This window comes from Anarhichas minor, unplaced genomic scaffold (assembly GCF_050575085.1).
Source record: "Anarhichas minor isolate MPS153535 unplaced genomic scaffold, ASM5057508v1 ptg000067l, whole genome shotgun sequence".
Lineage (NCBI taxonomy): Eukaryota > Metazoa > Chordata > Actinopteri > Perciformes > Anarhichadidae > Anarhichas > Anarhichas minor.
The window spans coordinates 4,034,885-4,054,260 of NW_027466513.1; the positions used below are offsets into that span (position 1 = coordinate 4,034,885).

At 42.9% G+C, this 19,376-nt stretch overlaps 3 protein-coding genes across 3 annotated transcripts in view; 1 reads left to right on the plus strand and 2 right to left on the minus strand.

The window, feature by feature from the left end:
- The window catches only part of tubgcp4 (tubulin gamma complex component 4), a 10,285-nt gene extending 1,294 nt beyond the window's left edge, over nucleotides 1–8,991 (minus strand). Inside the window, exons 1-15 of the mRNA XM_076078607.1 lie at nucleotides 8,820–8,991; nucleotides 7,890–8,018; nucleotides 7,592–7,714; nucleotides 7,455–7,508; nucleotides 7,273–7,329; nucleotides 6,789–6,868; nucleotides 6,121–6,322; nucleotides 5,264–5,429; nucleotides 5,061–5,185; nucleotides 4,445–4,495; nucleotides 4,259–4,364; nucleotides 1,586–1,693; nucleotides 1,139–1,283; nucleotides 809–986; nucleotides 58–192 (exon numbers count right to left, since the gene is read on the minus strand). Of these exons, the coding sequence (XP_075934722.1) occupies nucleotides 58–192; nucleotides 809–986; nucleotides 1,139–1,283; nucleotides 1,586–1,693; nucleotides 4,259–4,364; nucleotides 4,445–4,495; nucleotides 5,061–5,185; nucleotides 5,264–5,429; nucleotides 6,121–6,322; nucleotides 6,789–6,868; nucleotides 7,273–7,329; nucleotides 7,455–7,508; nucleotides 7,592–7,714; nucleotides 7,890–8,018; nucleotides 8,820–8,897 (1,737 nt within the window). The 5' untranslated portion in view covers nucleotides 8,898–8,991. The remainder of the gene's footprint in view (nucleotides 1–57; nucleotides 193–808; nucleotides 987–1,138; nucleotides 1,284–1,585; nucleotides 1,694–4,258; nucleotides 4,365–4,444; nucleotides 4,496–5,060; nucleotides 5,186–5,263; nucleotides 5,430–6,120; nucleotides 6,323–6,788; nucleotides 6,869–7,272; nucleotides 7,330–7,454; nucleotides 7,509–7,591; nucleotides 7,715–7,889; nucleotides 8,019–8,819) is intronic.
- A 394-nt stretch (nucleotides 8,992–9,385) lies between these two features.
- Nucleotides 9,386–13,483, plus strand: cdkn2aip (CDKN2A interacting protein). The gene is made up of 4 exons (XM_076078709.1): nucleotides 9,386–9,517; nucleotides 10,262–10,538; nucleotides 11,123–11,238; nucleotides 12,058–13,483. Exons 2-4 carry the CDS (start codon nucleotides 10,279–10,281, stop codon nucleotides 12,609–12,611), a joined length of 930 nt encoding a protein of 309 aa, XP_075934824.1. The 5' UTR covers nucleotides 9,386–9,517; nucleotides 10,262–10,278; the 3' UTR covers nucleotides 12,612–13,483.
- A 4,686-nt stretch (nucleotides 13,484–18,169) lies between these two features.
- cart3 (cocaine- and amphetamine-regulated transcript 3) lies at nucleotides 18,170–19,098 on the minus strand. The gene is made up of 3 exons (XM_076078699.1): nucleotides 18,871–19,098; nucleotides 18,395–18,478; nucleotides 18,170–18,277 (listed from the first exon to the last, which is right to left on the minus strand). The coding sequence occupies exons 1-3, from the start codon at nucleotides 19,063–19,065 to the stop codon at nucleotides 18,170–18,172; spliced, it is 387 nt and encodes a 128-aa protein (XP_075934814.1). The 5' UTR covers nucleotides 19,066–19,098.
- Between the last annotated feature and the right edge of the window lie 278 nt (nucleotides 19,099–19,376).

Here is a 19,376-nt window from a genome sequence, read left to right on the forward strand (position 1 = left end):
TCAAGGTAACACGGGATGAGTAATTAATATCTACATATGTGGCTCAGTGATTTATACCGGCTTCAGGAGGATGAAGGACTGGGCGAGCAGGTTACTGAGGAAGTGGTCGTGGGCCAGTCGGATGCTCTCAAAGTCTCTGGTGGAGTTGATCTGCTGAAGCAGCTGAGAGAACTGTGACTCCAGCACATCCACCTGCAGACAAGCAACAAGACAAAGACTTGTAAAAAGTACCTCAGCTAACGCAATGCCCCAATCACACGTTGGAGGCATGAAGCTTAAAAAGGTCTGCAAGAAGTCTTTTCATGAGAGATCTAAAGCTATGTGTACACACGGTACGCTGTGAAACATGGTTTGGGTTTATGAATTAAACTGCATGTGCAAAAGTCTGATTTCTACTCCACATTTAGCCACATGTGGATGTAGGCCATTAGTCCGAAAGTCAACGAAAAGAAGCACAACTTCAATGATTGTCTTCGTCGAATTGTTAAAATTCTCAAATAACACGAGAGCAATCGTCACGTCAGGCTGTGTCTGTATCTCACGATGATTCTGTAGAAACTTAAGTGAAACATCTGATATTGTAGCAGATCATTTTGACGAGTCAGGAAATACATTTAAACTTCAGTGAAGTTTGTTAAATCATGTTTTAAAGATTTAAACAGTGAGGACCGCGTGTACTCATGATTTAAAGAATGTGCAAGATGAACACAATCTTGCTGCACCACCTGTTTGGATAAATACTGGTTTGCATGTGTACATATTTGCATACATAAACATTGATTACACATCTGGCTCCTATAACTCTTACCTGCAGGTAGTACTGCAGGTTGTCGATCAGGAACGCCATGTGGTTGCGTAGTCTCCACTTAACGGCGTCCGTCTGGCTGGACTTGAGGTGCTTTCTCTGCATTTGCAGAGCCCAGCAGTGCTGCAGCTGAGACTGCACCCGCCGCACGCTCAGCAAGTACCTGAACACAACGTTGTACCTGAGAACAGAGAGGAGGATCGATGAGGAGGAGAGGAGGAGGAATGATGAGGAGGAGAGGAGGAGGAATGATGAGGAGGAGAGGATGTTCACCAGCTGTACTCAAACAATTAAAAACACAATACTTCATCAGGGAGCCAAACGAGTACACACTTCTCCAAGATGGCCGGAGTGAAGAGGATGTGCAGCGGCCACTGAACCTTGTAGGTGAGACCGAGAGCCGCCCAGCCTGTGGGAGGAGCCTCGCGAGGGGAGGTGTCTTGTGGAGGCGTGGCTCCATCTCTGAGGCCCGTTGCCTCTGAAAAAAAACCAACAGTAATTGAATATCGAGCCTCACTGAACACATCAATGAGTCTGATAATCTTCCACAGTATGCATCAAAAAAATTGCTGAGTAAATTTCTCTAAATTAACAATTCAAATCATTTTTTCCAGCACTAGTTAGAAGATTTGATGTTTTCAATCAGCAGTTCATTAAAAACTGAAGAATAGAGTTACAGTTTGATCATAAAACCACTGGGTGGCGCTAAACACCAAACAAAAGGGGAGCACGTGTTTCCTCCTTCAGTCTCTGAACAGGAAGTGCCGGTGGGCAGCACACCTTTGCTGTCTTTGCCCTGGTAGTCCACAGTGAGGTGCAGCAGAGGCAGCAGGTTGTCGTCGTCCAGCAGCACCTTATGAGCGGCCTGCTGAAAGGCCACGTTCACATCTGTGGAACACAAAACACAAGAAAACACATTCAGCTCTTCTTCAAGTCCTGAATGTAAACTGAAAGCTGGTGCTGACAGGTTTCCATCAAGCTCAAACCCGATCAGACCCCGACACACTTTCTCCATTGGCTGAGTGAAGTGGACATCAAACCGGTGCCAACTTCTCCTTCTCCACTGGAGGTGTGGCTACTACCAGGTACATTTACAACCTGCATTACTGCTACTTTATGAATATTATATAAGACCATCAACCTGTATCTACACATTCCATTACACCACCCTCAAGTATGTGTTATTGTCTTCTGGCTGTACGCGTTATTGTCTTCTGGCTGTACGCGTTATTGTCTTCTGGCTGTACGCGTTATTGTCTTCTGGCTGTACGCGTTATTGTCTTCTGGCTGTACGCGTTATTGTCTTCTGGCTGTACCCGTTATTGTCTTCTGGCTGTACGTGTTATTGTCTTCTGGCTGTACGCGTTATTGTCTTCTGGCTGTACGCGTTATTGTCTTCTGTCTGTACGCGTTATTGTCTTCTGGCTGTATGCGTTATTGTCTTCTGGCTGTACGCGTTATTGTCTTCTGGCTGTACGCGTTATTGTCTTCTGGCTGTACGCGTTATTGTCTTCTGGCTGTACGCGTTATTGTCTTCTGGCTGTATGCGTTATTGTCTTCTGGCTGTACGCGTTATTGTCTTCTGTCTGTACGCGTTATTGTCTTCTGTCTGTACGCGTTATTGTCTTCTGGCTGTACGCGTTATTGTCTTCTGGCTGTACGCGTTATTGTCTTCTGGCTGTACGCGTTATTGTCTTCTGGCTGTATGTGTTATTGTCTTCTGGCTGTATGCGTTATTGTCTTCTGGCTGTACGCGTTATTGTCTTCTGGCTGTATGTGTTATTGTCTTCTGGCTGTACGCGTTATTGTCTTCTGGCTGTACGCGTTATTGTCTTCTGGCTGTACGTGTTATTGTCTTCTGGCTGTACGTGTTAATGTCTTCTGGCTGTACGCGTTATTGTCTTCTGGCTGTATGCGTTATTGTCTTCTGGCTGTACGCGTTATTGTCTTCTGGCTGTACGTGTTATTGTCTTCTGGCTGTACGCGTTATTGTCTTCTGGCTGTATGTGTTATTGTCTTCTGGCTGTACGCGTTATTGTCTTCTGGCTGTATGCGTTATTGTCTTCTGGCTGTACGCGTTATTGTCTTCTGGCTGTACGCGTTATTGTCTTCTGGCTGTATGTGTTATTGTCTTCTGGCTGTACGTGTTATTGTCTTCTGGCTGTACGCGTTATTGTCTTCTGGCTGTATGTGTTATTGTCTTCTGGCTGTACGTGTTATTGTCTTCTGGCTGTATGTGTTATTGTCTTCTGGCTGTATGCGTTATTGTCTTCTGGCTGTACGTGTTATTGTCTTCTGGCTGTATGTGTTATTGTCTTCTGGCTGTACGTGTTATTGTCTTCTGGCTGTATGTGTTATTGTCTTCTGGCTGTACGCGTTATTGTCTTCTGATATCTTCACGTCATTAAGTCAAACAGTAGACGACTGTTTCGGGGATGCAGTTTAACTTAATACACCGTCTGGTGGACTAAAGGCCTCAATCACGGTGACGGATGTCTCCTGCTCACGGAGGAGTGTGTCCCACAGTTTACCTGTTTATCGATTTGACTCCACTCACAGGGACTCTCCGTAATGAAGAGCTAGTGGGCAGAGTGGGCGTGGTTCAGTGGTTGAGTTGTGAAAAGACCAGAGCGAAGCATTAAAGAGCAACAACAGCTGCGTGGTGGGTTCACCCTGTGCACACGTACAGTACAATGCTTCATCACAACCCACTCAGCTTAAGGATGATTTACTTTGTTGAGGAACATTGTTTCAGCTCAACTTCATGGCCCTCAATCTGCAAATAATTTATATTGATAAAAGTTGTCTTTTCCTTTAGACGCTGTGCAGAACTTTGGTGACATGTTGTCTGAACTGAAATGAACCAGACAGAAGTTCATTCGGCTACTTATTCAGTCATCTCATATTCATAACATCTGAAGTACACTGTGCAATAGAACTCTGTACAGAGTGCGTTTTAAACAGCTAATCTCTATTTGTAAAAAGTGGTTATGTGCTCATGAATAAGATATAAACCAACAAAAACTAAACGGTACTCGTGTTTCACCTGCTGCAATACACAGTAGACTTTTTCTTGTGAACTTTTTTTTATCATAAAAAGTACTTTATAGAAATATATAATCTGTCATAGTATTAAATGTCATAAGACATGCGAGGATATATAGTATGTGATTCAAATATAATAATAATAAAGTCATCGTATTGTATGCCATAAAGAAATGTCATGCAACGTGTCTCTGTACTTCGTAGTAGTTCGGGGTCTTTGCCTCTTTTTCCTCTGACCAAACCAGCATTAATCTGATTATGATTGATTGTCCCAGGATGAAGAGATTGGATCAGTGACTATCGACGGGCGGTGACACCTCGTTGTGATCGTTACAGGTGAGACGACCACACAAGCCTTCTGTGGAGGAGAACGACTGAGTGAAAACGTCTTCACAGAACTAAACGCACCGTGCTCGGTGACGGCTGTTGGAGGCGTCTTCAACATGTGCTGCGCGAGGTCAATAAAAACCTGGTAGAGCTCGCCACGACCCAGCAGGTAGAAGTCCTTAATGATCTGGAGGAAAACACAAACGTCAATACTGCTCATTTTGAACTGATTTATGATCCAGAAAACAAAGTGCGTCGAGTACAAACCTTGAGCTGTTCGAGCAGATCGGACTCCTCCACCATCAACGTCCAGAGGTGCTGAAAGTCAGTGAGCGTGGATTGTTATTCAGTTTAAAGATTTCACTAAAGGCAGTCAGGCTCGCCCCCCGAAACCTGATGCTGAACGGGAACCGGTTCTACGTTAGAGACTCGCATCACGATCAGAGAGAAGAACACATCCGAGAACTCTGGTCGTCTCAAACACAATAAAACCATCACGAGTAAGTTCATCACAACATGTGAGCAACACACAGAACATCAGTCTGTTTGTGGAGCAGCCGTCAGGTAATGGTAGTGATGTCATACGGTAGTGATGTCATACGGTAGTTTCATCACAAGAACAGGATCATCAATGAAACATAATCACTAAGATCATTGTTTATCTGTGATGTATTTTCTAGATTTTATAACTTTTTGTATTGCTGCTCATTTGTTTACATACAAGAAAAATAAAGCAATGTTGATTCTTTTCTTAAGTAATTGTATTTCTTTCTCACATTATAATAAAAAAAGAACCGATGAGTATCGACAAGGAACCGAACCGATAAGCAGCATCGATGAGAGTACCGATACCCGTCCTTAGTGCAGTAGAATATGAGCTCACCTCTGCCACCGTGCTCCTGATCCGATCAATCAAGTTCTCAAAATCCACCAGGCTGAAGAGAGGCTGCTGCTTGAGTCGGTGCAGCTCGGCAGCAAACATGTCCTCCTGGTGCTTCAGTATGGAGCCTAAAACAAAGAAAACAATGAGATGTGACATAAAGACTAAAGTTACAATAAGATACTACAAGCAGAACGAAGGGCTACCAGCTCTTGACGGGCTGTGGTTGTGGTTTTCAAACATCTGGACGGACTCTCCAACGAAGAGGATCTTCTCTGCCACTCTGACGGGAATGTAAGAAGGAAGCATCTCTGCTCGCAGGGAGAACTGCTGCAGAGACGGAGCCAGCATGTTCTCCTCCTCGATCAGCCTCTGCCCCAAAGCACAGACGCACACAATCAAGACTCTGTTCAACAATATATACGTACCGATCTCTTGGCCTGCGTGTCTGAAGCTTTGTTTATAACTCGCGCCTCCACAGATGGAGCGAGCTATGAGCACGCACGAAGGCGTTTATACTCAACGCGCTGTGAGCTGCATTATTCTCCTAAACACCAGAGGGCGAACAAACAAAATGAACTGTGAAGAATGGAATGGACGAGTGTAACTGATAGATATGCACATAGACTGCCTGTAGGTGTAACCAGCAGAACGTAATAAACCTCCACAATGAGGAGGAGGGATTGTACTATCTGTAAACTCATATTCATGGATACTTTACTACCTTCATACAAACCCTGTAAAGACAAAAGTAAAGTATTAAATGTATAAAAGGAAACAAAGGTTGAATATCCTGTAAACTATTTGATTTGGCTGCAAAATATTTACTCAACATTAGATTTTTTATACTTCCGGTTTCTGAAAACGAACAGCGAACAGCCTTCTTTGTTTAATCCCCAGACGTGTTAAGAGAGTTTCTATCAGAGAACTATTTTTGTGACAGTCACGTGATCTCGCACGCAAAGTTACAAATGATTCAGATGTGCACGACCAAGCGCCGTGACCACTCGTCCTGTGTGATTACGTCATTTCATCATAAATGAAGCTTGGCTGTGATTCTCACCAGGTCCTGGAGCTCTCGGAGCTGTTTCCCACTCAGGCCTCCCAGCCCCAGGTCCTCCTCCTCCTCCTCCTGGTTGGCAGCAGCTCCTCCTGCACTCGGGCCCTGCTTCACAAAAAACTCCTCGCTCTGGTCCAGCAGCAATCCGTGCAGCATCCAAGCTGCCAGCTGCTTGTACATCACACCGTGGCACACAGCAAGAATCCTGCAGAATGTGTCACACAACACGACACGCTAAATCAAAGAAGAAGACAATACCAACGCCGACCCCCTCCCTCTGGAACTCTCTCCCCCAACACCGCAGACATTCTCCCTCACTCCTCTCCTCAAAACTCACCCATTCAAATCTGCGATACATAGTTATGTAATGTTATTGTCTTTTTACTGTTATGTCAATTAAATTGCTGTTTTCATTGTTACAAAGTTAAAACATCTGCAGCAAAGGAAGGATTCATACACCCCTCCCATGTAAAACCAGAACAAATGGAAAACCTTAAATTACAAAATTACAATAAATTTGAAATCATTATTTCCTCACGTCTACTGAAACAGGATTACTTGGTGTCTCTATATGAATTCTGCATCAGAAGAGAACTTGTTGAAATCCTGCCGTACAGAATCTACAGTTCATCTGAATCTTGGATTAAAGTCATCCCCAATGAGAGACTTACTTCTCTAAGGCCATGCGGACGGGAGGAAGCCCACCACAGCTGTGCTTGTACACCGTCTCCAGGATCTGACAGCCATGGATCTACAGCAGCAACACACACGCGTTACTCCGGATCATTTCGTTTGTATGAAACGCTTTGAGCGATGAGAAGGCGCCCGAAAAGTAAAGTTACGTTTGCAAATTGTTGAGCAAGTTCTAGGAAATTGCAGAGATTTGGGCTAAATAGAATGTTAGGAAACCCGTCTTATTGCCCGTCGACTGCCTTCATGCACATAAAGTAACGTGGATGTGATAAGAGGACATGATGGATCAAGCATCCCTAACTGACACATCATTACATGTCATTGCTGCTTTCCACATACAAACTCATTTGTGTTTTCTCTCTCAATGTTCTACAAATGATTTGGTTCTTTGTCCTCTTGAAGTGCTGAACGCCGCCCTGAACTTACATTTCCTGGTGAAATGCTACTAGAAACAATCCTTACCTTCTGTGATTTGATCGACTCTACCACCACCATCACGGAGGGAAACAGCAGCTGGAACTAAAAGAAAAAGGTACAGTGTCAGACAAACATTTAGCTGGAGAAAGACTTTCCACTGGGAGTGGTTTTGGTATATTTTTCAATGAAAGAAATCTACGAATTATCTCTTAAGATGAATCCTTTACCTGATCAAGCTTATAATTCACATGAGATATCGTCAGATGTGGATCTCCAAGGAACTGAAATACACGCAAACACAAGTTAAATGAGCACATTTCACGTGCTCCACCATTTATTCCTGTTGTGCGTGACATCATTTTACCTCTTGTTCGAGGTCCAGCAGGGCCTGTCTGTACGGCTGCAGGATCGAGTCCAGCCCTGTGCAGAAAGCCCGCAAGTAAATTCCATGAAGTCCCGTCTGGTTGGGCAGGTTGGTGTGATGTTCCTGAAGAGAGAACGTTGTTGAGAACATTTTAATCACAGAGAAACCCTGTGTTAGATAGGGACGGCTAGGGAACGGTCTAACACACTTTATATCATCCTTAATTAAACATGCTAGGGGGGGGGGGGGGGACTGCTAAATATCAAAAGTGTTGTTTTATGGCATCGAGGGACTTTACCTGCTGATGCACATGGCCCGTGTGCTGTTCTATAAACTCTGTGAAGCGGATGTAATCGGAGCCCAGCTTAGAAAGCCGGTTGAGGACGCTGGTCTCACTGGGGTGGAGGAAGGGCAGTTCCTGGGACACCTGTGGGTGGAACAAAGTGCTTCATGTTGGAAAGGAAACACTGTGGGCATCGTTTAAGGAGTTTGTCCTTTTCTGATACGTGGATCCAAGGACAGAGGGCGTTGTATGTGTACAGATTGTAACGTCCTCTGAGAATACTTTGTCATTTTGGGCTATACAAATGAACTGAATTGAATTAATACAAAGGTTACTGTGGGGCACAACCTATAAACACTCTTTCCTCTGCATGTAGAGAGTCCAGTTTAACCCTGTAGAATGCCAGTGTTACACCACCGCTTAAGTGAATCAGTCGGTCTAACTTTCTGTCAATGAACATATGAACAGTCCTGTTCCTTACAAGCACAATGAGCTATGATGGAAGCGCATCCTTGCATGTTGTTACGGTGGTGTCTCTCTTGAAGTCTGGGAAGAGACTATACTGTAGAAAGTACACTGAACAAGTTCCCCAAGTCATTTAGCGGTGAGGATGCATTAGTAGTGTGGCACAGTAGTGGTTAACACCGTCACCTCACTTTAGTGTGACGTTTACTTGTTCTCCTTCTCAACAGCAGGTTAGGTGAACTGGAGGGTCTAATGAATATGCAACATAAAGATAAGATAGAACTTTATTTATAGCCCGAAGGAAAACGTTGTCGGAAAAAGTAGTAGTGTGAGCAAATATAATGCAAAAATATAAACAATAAAGTAAGGTGCAAAACCCAATTGTACACAATACCAGAGATGCAGAAAAATACATCATATTTTAGCTAACTAACGTTAGCATGTCAATGTTAAACAGAAGCGTTGTTTCTTCGGTTTTACCTGCAAACCCGTCCGTTTGTTCCACGTGAAGATCGTCCCCGGGTATCCGCTCAACGCCAGCAGCAGCTCGTGAATCATGTTAATTCACCTTTAATTGATTAACGTTGGAAAATGCAGCTGCGAGCGTCTCATTCAGCCATCAAAACAAAACCACCGCCGTCAGCCCGCGATGTCGCAGGTTGACTACGTCACGACGCAAAGCATCACGGTGGCACGGACTGGTTGCTAACCAACAGTAACCATGGACGTAGTAACCGGCGCTCCGTCGCTTTTTCCTTCTACGTTGATTTTACATAAACATCACAAAGGTGTCTTCTATTATTCAGCTTTTGGGATCTACGAGACGATACAAAAGTATCCGCTGTTTTTTTGAATTGTTTTATGTTAACAAAAGTAAACGAAAGATGGGGTGCTTCTGGGAAATGTAGTTCCTCTCGGAAAAAAAGTAGCATAATTTTATATAAACATCACAAAGGTGTCTTCTATTATTATCTATTATTTTGGGATCTACGAGACGATACAAAAGCATACGCTGTTTTTTTATTCATGTTAACAAAAGTAAACGAACGATGAGGGCGCTTCCGGGAAATGTAGTTCCTCTCAAAAAAAAAAAAAAAGGTAGTATCGTCAGTCTTGCGTCATCAATCGGTCATGTAGCTAGCTTAGCTAGCAACACCTCGCAACGGAGAAAGAGCTTGGTATGTCGTAGTTTCTAGTAAAAATGATTAAAGCGGCTTCATTCAGGCTGTAAAAGCTTATTTATAGCATATTAGTGTCATATTATGATTGAGTTCGAGCACGTGGTAATCATATGCGACTTTCTAGTAGAGCTATTTGTAATCACTCGGCTAACTTAGCCGTCTAACTTAACTTAACGGTAGTTGCTAAAGTCAGTATGTCAGTGGCGTTATCAACGTTAAAATGTTAGCTTAATTATGCTAACGTTAGCAACCAAACACCAACTGTCTGCGGTCTTAAAACGATAACTAGTAGGTAAACAGCTATATCAGACTTGTTGAGTTTAATTAGCCGGATTCAAGCTAGCTGTACTAACATGACGTGCTACACAAATACACGAGCAGGTGTTGGTTTCCTATGCTATAAACGTGACAGTGTTTGTTATATTGCAGGGATAATATTATTATTAATAATAATAACTGTATTTATATAGCACCTTTAAAAACAGTTTACAAAGTGCTTTGATCGAGAAAGCAGCAAAAGCAAGACAATAATAACAACAACAGAAAGCTCAGAGAGACAGTCGGTACCCTAACAATAAGATTATATATATATATATATATATATATATATATATATATATATTTAGTAAAATCAACAAATAAAAATAAAACAGAAAAGCGACGACATCACATTCTGTACAAAATGTGTCTTAAGAAGTGATTTAACAGAGATGACTGATTCTGCATTCCTTGTCTCCTCAGGTCGTTCCAAAGCCGGGATGGCGAGTGAGACGAGCGAAGAGGACATTGTTTCCGAGTACCTGGTCCAGAACCCACAGCTGGCCCAGTGGGTCGACACTCTCAGGACCTACTGTGAGAGCAACAAACAGTGGGCTGCTCGGAGAGAGTTCATCCTCAGAAACATGGAGGCTTCTTCTTACACCACCACACTGGAGCTCGGAGTCCCCAGCAGCAGTAATCTGGACAAGCTGCTCTCTCTGTCCATGGTCTGGGCCAATCACGTGTTCCTCGGCTGCAGGTAAGACACACACCGACAGAGCGGAATGATGTAAAACTCCAGGAAGCAAAAGATAAAGCTATGCTCGACGTGGAGTCCACTTATTTATTTATTTTATGTACAGTTTAAAACATAAATGTCACCATTTGATGCACCGTACCAGATTATAGCTTACTCAGTGTACAGAGCTGAGCAGCTTTTAACACACTTTTTAAGTTGGTTTTGAAAGTGCTGATGAAGCTGCAGCTCCTCGCATCATCAGGCAGGGTGTTATTATTATATATAGACCACATTAGACCAGATCAGACCACATTAGACCACATCAGCTCCTCACAACGTCAGGCAGGGTGTTCCACTGATTTGTTGCTTTTACAGAAAAAGCTGATTGACCAAATGCAGTGTGGCGAAATGGTCTGGTACAGTCTCATATAGATGATATTCTTGAGGATGGTACAGTCTGGTATAGAGGATATTCTTGAGGATCTAATAGATATTTACTGAGCGAGTATACACTAAGTCACGTAGTGGAGGAGGGGCCAAACCATTTAAAATGTTATAAACCAGGCACAAATTTGCCACTTGTCTCTGTTCTCTTCACCCTTCAGCTATTCGCAGGCTGTGATGGACCGGATCAAGGAGATGGGTGAGGGGATAGTGGTCATAGATGCCCCCGTTCGCAAAACGACAAAAGATGGAATCCTGGCCAGAGGAAAGCGGACTGGTAATGCAATACACACGTTTAATAAGAATAAAACAGATGACTGTATTTACTGTGGGCGGTGACACGAGACAAAACACTCACCACCATTATTTTATAGTTTTAGCTTGTTGGTAACGGATACATAGAGAGAGAAATGACACTACAGTAAGCATTGTGGCAGAGCGCTGTAGTCTGGGATCGTCTTCAAATGTATTTCTAATATTATGTTTCCCCGTGTATGTGTATGTAAGATATTAGAAGCCTTTCAACACGATGCAATCCAGCACCACCAAAAGCTACGGCCTCAAAAACTACAATCGGCTTTGAGTAGAGATGAGTGATGAAGGATTTCATCAGCAATCAGTTGTTTTTCCACACAACCCGTTCTTGGTGATTGATAGTACTACAGAAGTGCACACTATGAATGACAACGTACAGTACATAAATAGTAATACCATTTTGATATTGAACCATATCACTTATTTTATTTCTCTGTATTCAGCCATAAGACGTGTAATGATTCTGATGAAAGGCTGTCTGAAGATACGATGCTGGTGTGTCTTTTAAACACACATTAGCTGAGAGGATTAGGAAATGTGGTGAACTTGAGTCGCCTTTATAAGAGCTGTGACTAAGTGAGATAGTGGGAAGGACTCGGTGCAACACAAACTTTGTTGCTCTTTACGGACCTCCAACATGTTTCCTTTACAGCAGGGTTTCACCTACAGGTTGTTTTTCTCTTTTAACACCCACGCCTGGGACCGGAGTCTGTTCCCTCATTAAGATGTGATTCTTTGTGCACTCATCGCTGTCTCCTGCCTGTTGTGTCATTATTCTCAGAGGGTGGCGCTGACGGCGCTGTGAAAAGAGCCAGATGTGGAGCTCCGTGGCCTGCGAGTCAGAAATCCGGACCTCGTCCACAGGCTCCAGCAGAGCACCAGCCCTTCTTCAACCGCCTCTACAAGGCGGTGGCCTGGAAGTTGGTGTCGGCGGGGGGCTTCGGTCCAAACTTGGACCATTTTGAAATACTTTGCAGCTGCGTCGAGTCGTGTAAAGAGACCCTGACCAGCGTGTTTGTGCCACTGAAGGACATCGACGGCCTCCCCGCGGGTCGCACGCAGAAAGAAGGCCACGTGTGCGAGATCCGCTGTCAGACTGTGTACATGGGGACGGGATACGGGCGGGACGAGGCCGCCGCCAGGGCCATGGCTTCCAAAGAGGCCCTAAAAGTCTTTCAGGGGCGAAAAGTGTCCGTAAAGATCTGCAGACGGAGGTTCAAAGGGAGAGATGTGGAGGACTTGATGTTGTTGGACGAACAGCCTCGGAGTCAGGGCTCTCCTCCTGCTCTCAGCTACCCTTTTGAGGCCGAGCAGCAGGAAGACGCTTCCTCATAGAGCAGACGGTTTGTGACGTTCGCCCTGCCGTGGTGCCTGCTGGGAACAGAGACGAGTGACGTCTACTGAATGGAGCTACTGAAGGACTTCGTGACCGTGTCGGGGAGCAGACTGTTGAGCATTTCCCACAATACTTTGGTGTCATAATGCAGCTGGCACGGTGTAAGAGCAATGTACACATAGCTGAAGATGAGGAATAAGTCCAGACGTTATTTTTGTTTTTCAACTTAATTGATGTCAACATTAATTTCTATTTCTTTTTTTTAAACAAATGTACCCGCTAACCGTTTGCGTTTTAGGATTGTTTCTGTATCGGGTTGCGATTACATTCTCATTTCTACTGACCCAAATGTTAGTTGATAAAAGTTATGACAGTTATTTAGAGGCACCAGCGTTTAATTCTCATTTTTCTACTTTAAAGAAAAAGTGTGTTTCTTCAATCAAAGTATTGCTTCAAAGAATTGACTGACTAGTTTGAGGTTTTTTTTACAGTATGTTTCAGGAGGCCAACTACAGTACCCATTATATGATATATTATTATATTATGAATGCTACTGCTTTTATTTGTTTTCTTTATTTAACTTCACTGATTCAAAAGAAAAAAAAGAAAGTGAGACCCACAACGCTGGGATGTGTTGGAGAGTCACAGTTCATAAAACATGAGACAGTTTGGCACCGTGTGCACAGCTGCGTGTGTCTGAGGGTGAAGTGCTGCTGTGGTTTCTTTGAGTTCTTTCTTTGTTCCTGTTTGGGTTGAAGGTGAACAGGGTTGCATTGAGGTGTGAGTTCCCACACTGTTCCTGTGTGTTACTGTACGTTTACACCAGTGGTTCTGTTTCTAAATATATTTTTAAATAAACAAAATAATTTAACCGCGTAAAGTTTTATTTGGTTTCTACCTGCAGATTCACACAAAAGACAGTACAGCTAAAGAAAATGATAATAATTTGGATCCATAAGTAGAGTTGTGTCGCCTCTTATTAGCAGTAATTGGCAAGTTCAGACAGCAGCCGAGCAGGATGACTCCGCTCCTCGTTAGAGACGCTTAAATAGCAGATCGGATAAATAAAGAATCCTAAAACTCTGTGATTTGAGCGACGTTCACGCTTGACCTCCTCCCACAGTAGAAACTGAGCTATTGTTTGTGTCAGCAGGATTCCTCCGGCCTCATCAGCACAGTTCACCGGACTTCATCCACACGGCTGCACCGGGACTCGTTTCACTCCGTTGGACGGTCTGAACACTGATCTGTGACGCGGGCCTTAGAGCAGCGGCGGCGGGTGGACGCTCGTTTTTATTTCAACGTCCTGCGTGATTTGGGAATGGAACAAAGTTCCACCGCTAGAGACGGCCGTGCCTTTGTGTGAATTTGAGCCTCGAGGCCGGTGTGGCTGTGAGAGTTCAAACCTGTTCATTTAGAAACTGATTTAGTTTGACCTTTTACTTTCCCACATTATTGACCGCGCTATTGAATTCTACCAACAGTCCCCTTTATTATGTATTTGTCAATCCATCAGTTGGAACACTGGATGTAAATGCCAGTGGTGGAAGAAGTATATTTTAAAGATTTTATTTCTACTTGATGTAGAATTTCTATTTGAGGGAAATAAAGTTTCATATTTTACACATATTACTGGGTGATTCCATATTTCAAAAACACAAATATTGACAATTTGTGTAGTTTATTATTATTATTTATTTTATTTGTTGTGGCTCGGCGCCCTAGCGCCCTCTATTGACCAGCCGCCACTGACCATCTGAACTCAGGTAGACATGTGAGTGTTGGCACGCTATCAATCAACGCCGCTGCCTCAAGCAGTGTCTGGAGTTGATGCATCGAGCGGTTCACACCCAACAATGTCATCCTCAGAGAGCGATCTCTATTTCAGACTATCATTCGTCACCCGCTCCGCTTCTCCATCCATCACACTCTCAATCACCCTCTGCCTCTTCTCGGTTTTTCCGTCACCGTCTCTATCCGTCATTCTTTACCGCTCTGTCAAATTATCACACACAATCAAACGTTTAGGCCCGGCGGGTTGTTGCCGCAGGTGTTTGAAGTGTCTCGCTGAGTGAGAAAGAGCCCCTTAGCCACACATGCAATCTCAATCGGAATTAGACTTAATTCCCCGAGAAATCGATAACAAATCCTCGCTGTCTGGAGAAAGTATTGCCGCTCAGGAACTAAGATAAACGGTGTGATTGTCGGCCCGACCGCCCTGAATGTGTCTGGGTGTCCGCTTTTTAAAGTGTTTAATAAGACAAAGTGGATCTATGAATGTGCTTTCAATCCCTCAGTCGAATTTAAAGACTATAAGCAAATAAGCAAGATTGGAGTTTTTTACATATCAACAGCTATAAAGGTTAAAGGGTAACGTCGCTGTGGATCCACTTTTCTCATGTTTTTGTGTCTAAGTGACTAATGGGGACAACAATTTTCTGAAATTGGTCCAGTAATGAGGGAGAACGCTGCAGACAGCAGCTGCTAAATAGGCTGAAATGCAATCAGGAGCAACTGCTCACCGTCAATCGAGAGGCGAAGTCCCGCCCCTTCCTGTGTCCACATGGGACCTTATTTTGGAAAGAAATATGTACGTTATGGCTAACTTCAGTAACGACACTTCCATAGTTATTTTTACCCAAAGCACGATCTTTTTTTTAAATCTAAGTATTTCCCGATCTTTTCTTCAACCTAACTAAGTATTTTACAATCTAATCCTTAAAAAAAATGAGCCGTAAATTGCTCTAAAGTTAAAATTCACATGTCGAATTTGTATGCAACAGGGCAAGATTTGGGTATTGTTTGTTTGTTTGTGTTGTTGGAGCAGTCTTTGGTTGAATGCAGGTCAACAATCTGTGTCAAGAGCAAAAGAGGCGGAACACTTTGGCTGAAATGCAATCTGGGAACCCGCAGCGCCCACAATGTTTTAGTTCCTTAGCAGATGGGTTCAGAGATTGAGCTAAATGTGAAGAAAGACGTTTTATTTTCCCGTTACGTCCGTCCTGTTATCAGACACTTAAAACAACAATCTGAGGCAAAAACAAGCACTTTTACTTTCTACATTGCAGCGCTCTCGTTCAATGTCGGACCAATTAAAAAAATATTTGACCCCATTGAAACAAAAACACAGTTTGAAAACACTGAAGTAAGCCCTCTAAGAAAGCTTTTATTCGTCTCACTTTGCAGTTTAAAATGCGGTCGGTGAAATATTAGTGATGATGCAGCTTTTTCAGGAAATCACAGCACAAACACGAAAACCTGTGATTAGATTGATCGACAGCACAAACGAAATAGTATGTTGACTCCCCAACACACATGCAGGTGTACACACACATCACACACACACATCCCAGGTGTACACACACATCACACACACACATCCCAGGTGTACACACACATCACACACACACATCCCAGGTGTACACACACATCACACACACACATCCCAGGTGTACACACACATCACACACACACACATGCAGGTGTACACACACATCACACACACACATCCCAGGTGTACACACACATCACACACACATCCCAGGTGTACACACATCACACACACACACATGCAGGTGTACACACACATCACACACACACACATGCAGGTGTACACACACATCACACACACACACATCCCAGGTGTACACACACGCACGCACGCACACACACGCACGCACACACACACACACACACAGCAGAGCAGGAATGGACTAAGTCAACATTTTGTACTTGTCTCCGCTGCATTATTGATGACTGCTGACAGGCAGCAGAGAGGAAGAGTATCATTATTATTATTATTATTATTAGAGGGAATAAACCAGTAAATGTTCAATGATGATGTTTATTAGATGAATCTTATTGATTCACATTCCAGTGTTTTCACTATGAAGGGTTTATGAACATGTCATGTGAAGTATTCAGATCCTTTACTTGGGCAAAAGTATTAGTACCACAATGTAAAAATACTATGTTACAAGTCAAAGTCCATCATTCCAAATGTTATTTTAGTCAGAAAATACTCCAGGTGAATGGGTTGAAAACTAATAACCAATAGATATCACCATGAAACTTCCCCACTTGAAATCCCCACATAAAGACAAATGTTTTTTAAATATGCAAACGAAGTACTTTCTTATCAAATATGTGCTAATTTGCATAAATGTCTAGAACAGATATCTGAATATTGGTTAAAGCCAGGTTCAAAATCTGTGTTTCATTTGGTTGACATTATAGAGTCAATGGTTTTCACAGAGGGAATATGGGATATCAGATAAAAGTGTTTACCTTTTTTCTTCTCAACTCGCTTAGTTCATGTAAAGAAAAGTAAAACCTATTGGGACAAAAATGATGGTTCCTTTTTCCCAAATCCATCTGATTGCCTTTGTTTATAGCTGTGTGTATATCTACTCACGTTTTTGTAATTGTTCTTCAATCTCTTTTTTTATTTTCTATATTTGAGTGTATTATTTTACCTCCATATGTTCTGTATGTATAATATCTATAATATCCCTGAATTCTTTTCACATTGGTTTTTGGTCAATTAAAACCAAAAAAGTCTTAATTAAACTGTGTTTAAAGTCAGCACGGAGACACTTCAGATGGATGTGATTGTGAAATCAAACCTCGTCCTGCAGCTCAAACGTCAAAAATAAAGTAACAGAAACTGATGTTTGAGTGAAGAAAAGGACTTTGATCGTAAGCTGCCCAGCACATCTGGATGTGTTGATGTTAAAGCTTAAATATGAGGTTGCTGCACAAGTGCCATGAATCCGATAGACTGTCTTCTTTAGTTTTAATCTTCAGTTTAAATCTGAAATCATGAGCTGCAGGTTCTTTCTCAGCTCCATTATGCACGTGGCGGTCTCTGGCCAACAACAACCCCCTGGAGGCGTGACGTCACAGACCGCAGTCACAACTACGTCATTCCTCAAATATTGACTGACCTCTTTAACATCTTAAAAAAAATAAAACAATCAACACATGCACATTGAATAGTGTTCAGATGAAAATAATATGCACTCACTCCACTGCTTTACAAAACAATAATGTTTATTATTATTATTATTATCATATATCACTATAATTATGATTCCATACACAAACAATCTGAAACAAAATAGTTCAAAAGACATATTTATGCATTTTTCCCCAGACGAAGAATCACTATAATGTTCATGATGCTGCTGTTAAGACTCAACAGCGTGCACGTGGTCCTCTTATAGTTTATTGTGCATTGTGGGTTATTTAGAAGCTACTACATCACAACAACGACCCTGTGGTTTCACAGACATAAAGTGGTTCTGGATATTTAACTTAATGGGACTTTATTGTATTCTCATCTCCTGTCCATCACGATAAATATCCTCACAGTTTCTTCTGTGATATAATGTATTTATATATTTGATCATAGAACTAGAGTTCTTTTTCGTAAGTGTCGGCCAGTCACCAAACCTGCTCCTCAGCTGAATCATAAAAATATGAGAGTAATTACAAAAGAATCTTCTTCTTCTTCTTCTTCTCTCCTTCTCGATGCTACATTCAGAGCCGGTGAGGCTCATAAGCACTTCAGCAGGAAAAAGTTGCAGAAAGCTCCCCGGGGACAGTCGCACATCTTGCCGATCCGAGCGCCTTTCCTCACGGCGCACTGCTCCCCGACATCACACTGAGGGAGAAGCAACAGCACCAGAGGGTTGATTCATTTCGGCTCCCCCCCCCCCCCCCCGCGACATGAATGCAATCAACGCAATAGCAATCAATACAATGTGTTTAGATACAGTACCGTTGGGACTTGGCCAAATTTCTTTTCCCATGAAGGGAGTCGTTTAGCTTGCAGCTTTTCGAGAACTTCTTGGAGAGCTCCGAGCTGACAGACAGATAAGAACAAACAAGAAAGTTCTCAATGAATGTGCCTTTTTTATTTTAGCCACACATATAATACAACTGCAAACGGATTCTACAAAGTTATATAATAATATGCAATGTAGTTATAACAGTTGCATATTTTGTTTAAAAGGACACAACTCGATGATATGAAATGTCAAACGCGTAATTATCTGCACAGAACAGAAGTACATCTTAAATGCATGTTTTTCTGAATGGAGTTCATTTGAGGCGGCAACAAACTGGAGCTCAATGGCCACATTTACTAAAACTGCTCAACACAACACAACTGAAATTCAAAGTAACGTGCAAAAATAAACACATTTAGCTGTAAAGGTCTTTTTTTGCAGAAGTGAAGTAATAATAAAGCTTTACCAGCTGCTTCTCACTCGTCAGGTTCGGACCTTTCGGATAGAAGTCCCGCAGGGCTCTGGGGCTCAGCTCCTCTTCGGACTCGGGGTCCAACACTTGGGCTCTGGCGGCTCTGGAGAGCAGCAGCAGCAGCGCGCAGAGGAGCGCCCCGCTGAGCATCCTGGAGGTGGTCTGCATGGTCCCGATGCGCGGCAGCATGTGGGGCCCTCCTCTCTCTCACTCTTGTCTCAAATAGTCCCCCTCCCCTCCCCGCGCCAAACACCTTTTTTTTTTTAAATCTGACTCCTGCATCTGTTCGCTCCACCTTATTCTTTTCCTTTTTTTGGTCATGCGTAACAGCTGCCTTGGGTGAGTCATCCCGTAAAAGTTGCTGGGCAAAATATGCCTCAAAAAGTCAACAACAACAACATCATGCAGCAGTTCTGCAAGGGGTCGTTACTGATTACTTGGATGGAGGATGGAGGCTTTAAAACAGAGGAGGCACTAAACAATTGTCTAATATATTGTCA

What these genes read in the sequence shown, in the direction of transcription:
- cdkn2aip (XM_076078709.1), top strand. Translation starts at nt 10,279, where the DNA reads ATGGCGAGTGAGACGAGCGAAGAGGACATTGTTTCCGAGTACCTGGTC. An exon ending in CACGTGTTCCTCGGCTGCAG is followed by an intron (nt 10,539 to 11,122) that starts GTAAGACACACA and finishes TTCACCCTTCAG; the next exon opens with CTATTCGCAGGCTGTGATGG. An exon ending in GGCCAGAGGAAAGCGGACTG is followed by an intron (nt 11,239 to 12,057) that starts GTAATGCAATAC and finishes CATTATTCTCAG; the next exon opens with AGGGTGGCGCTGACGGCGCT.
- cart3 (XM_076078699.1), bottom strand. Translation starts at nt 19,065, where the DNA reads ATGCTGCCGCGCATCGGGACCATGCAGACCACCTCCAGGATGCTCAGC. An exon ending in TGACGAGTGAGAAGCAGCTG is followed by an intron (nt 18,479 to 18,870) that starts GTAAAGCTTTAT and finishes TCTGTCTGTCAG; the next exon opens with CTCGGAGCTCTCCAAGAAGT. An exon ending in AATTTGGCCAAGTCCCAACG is followed by an intron (nt 18,278 to 18,394) that starts GTACTGTATCTA and finishes CTTCTCCCTCAG; the next exon opens with TGTGATGTCGGGGAGCAGTG.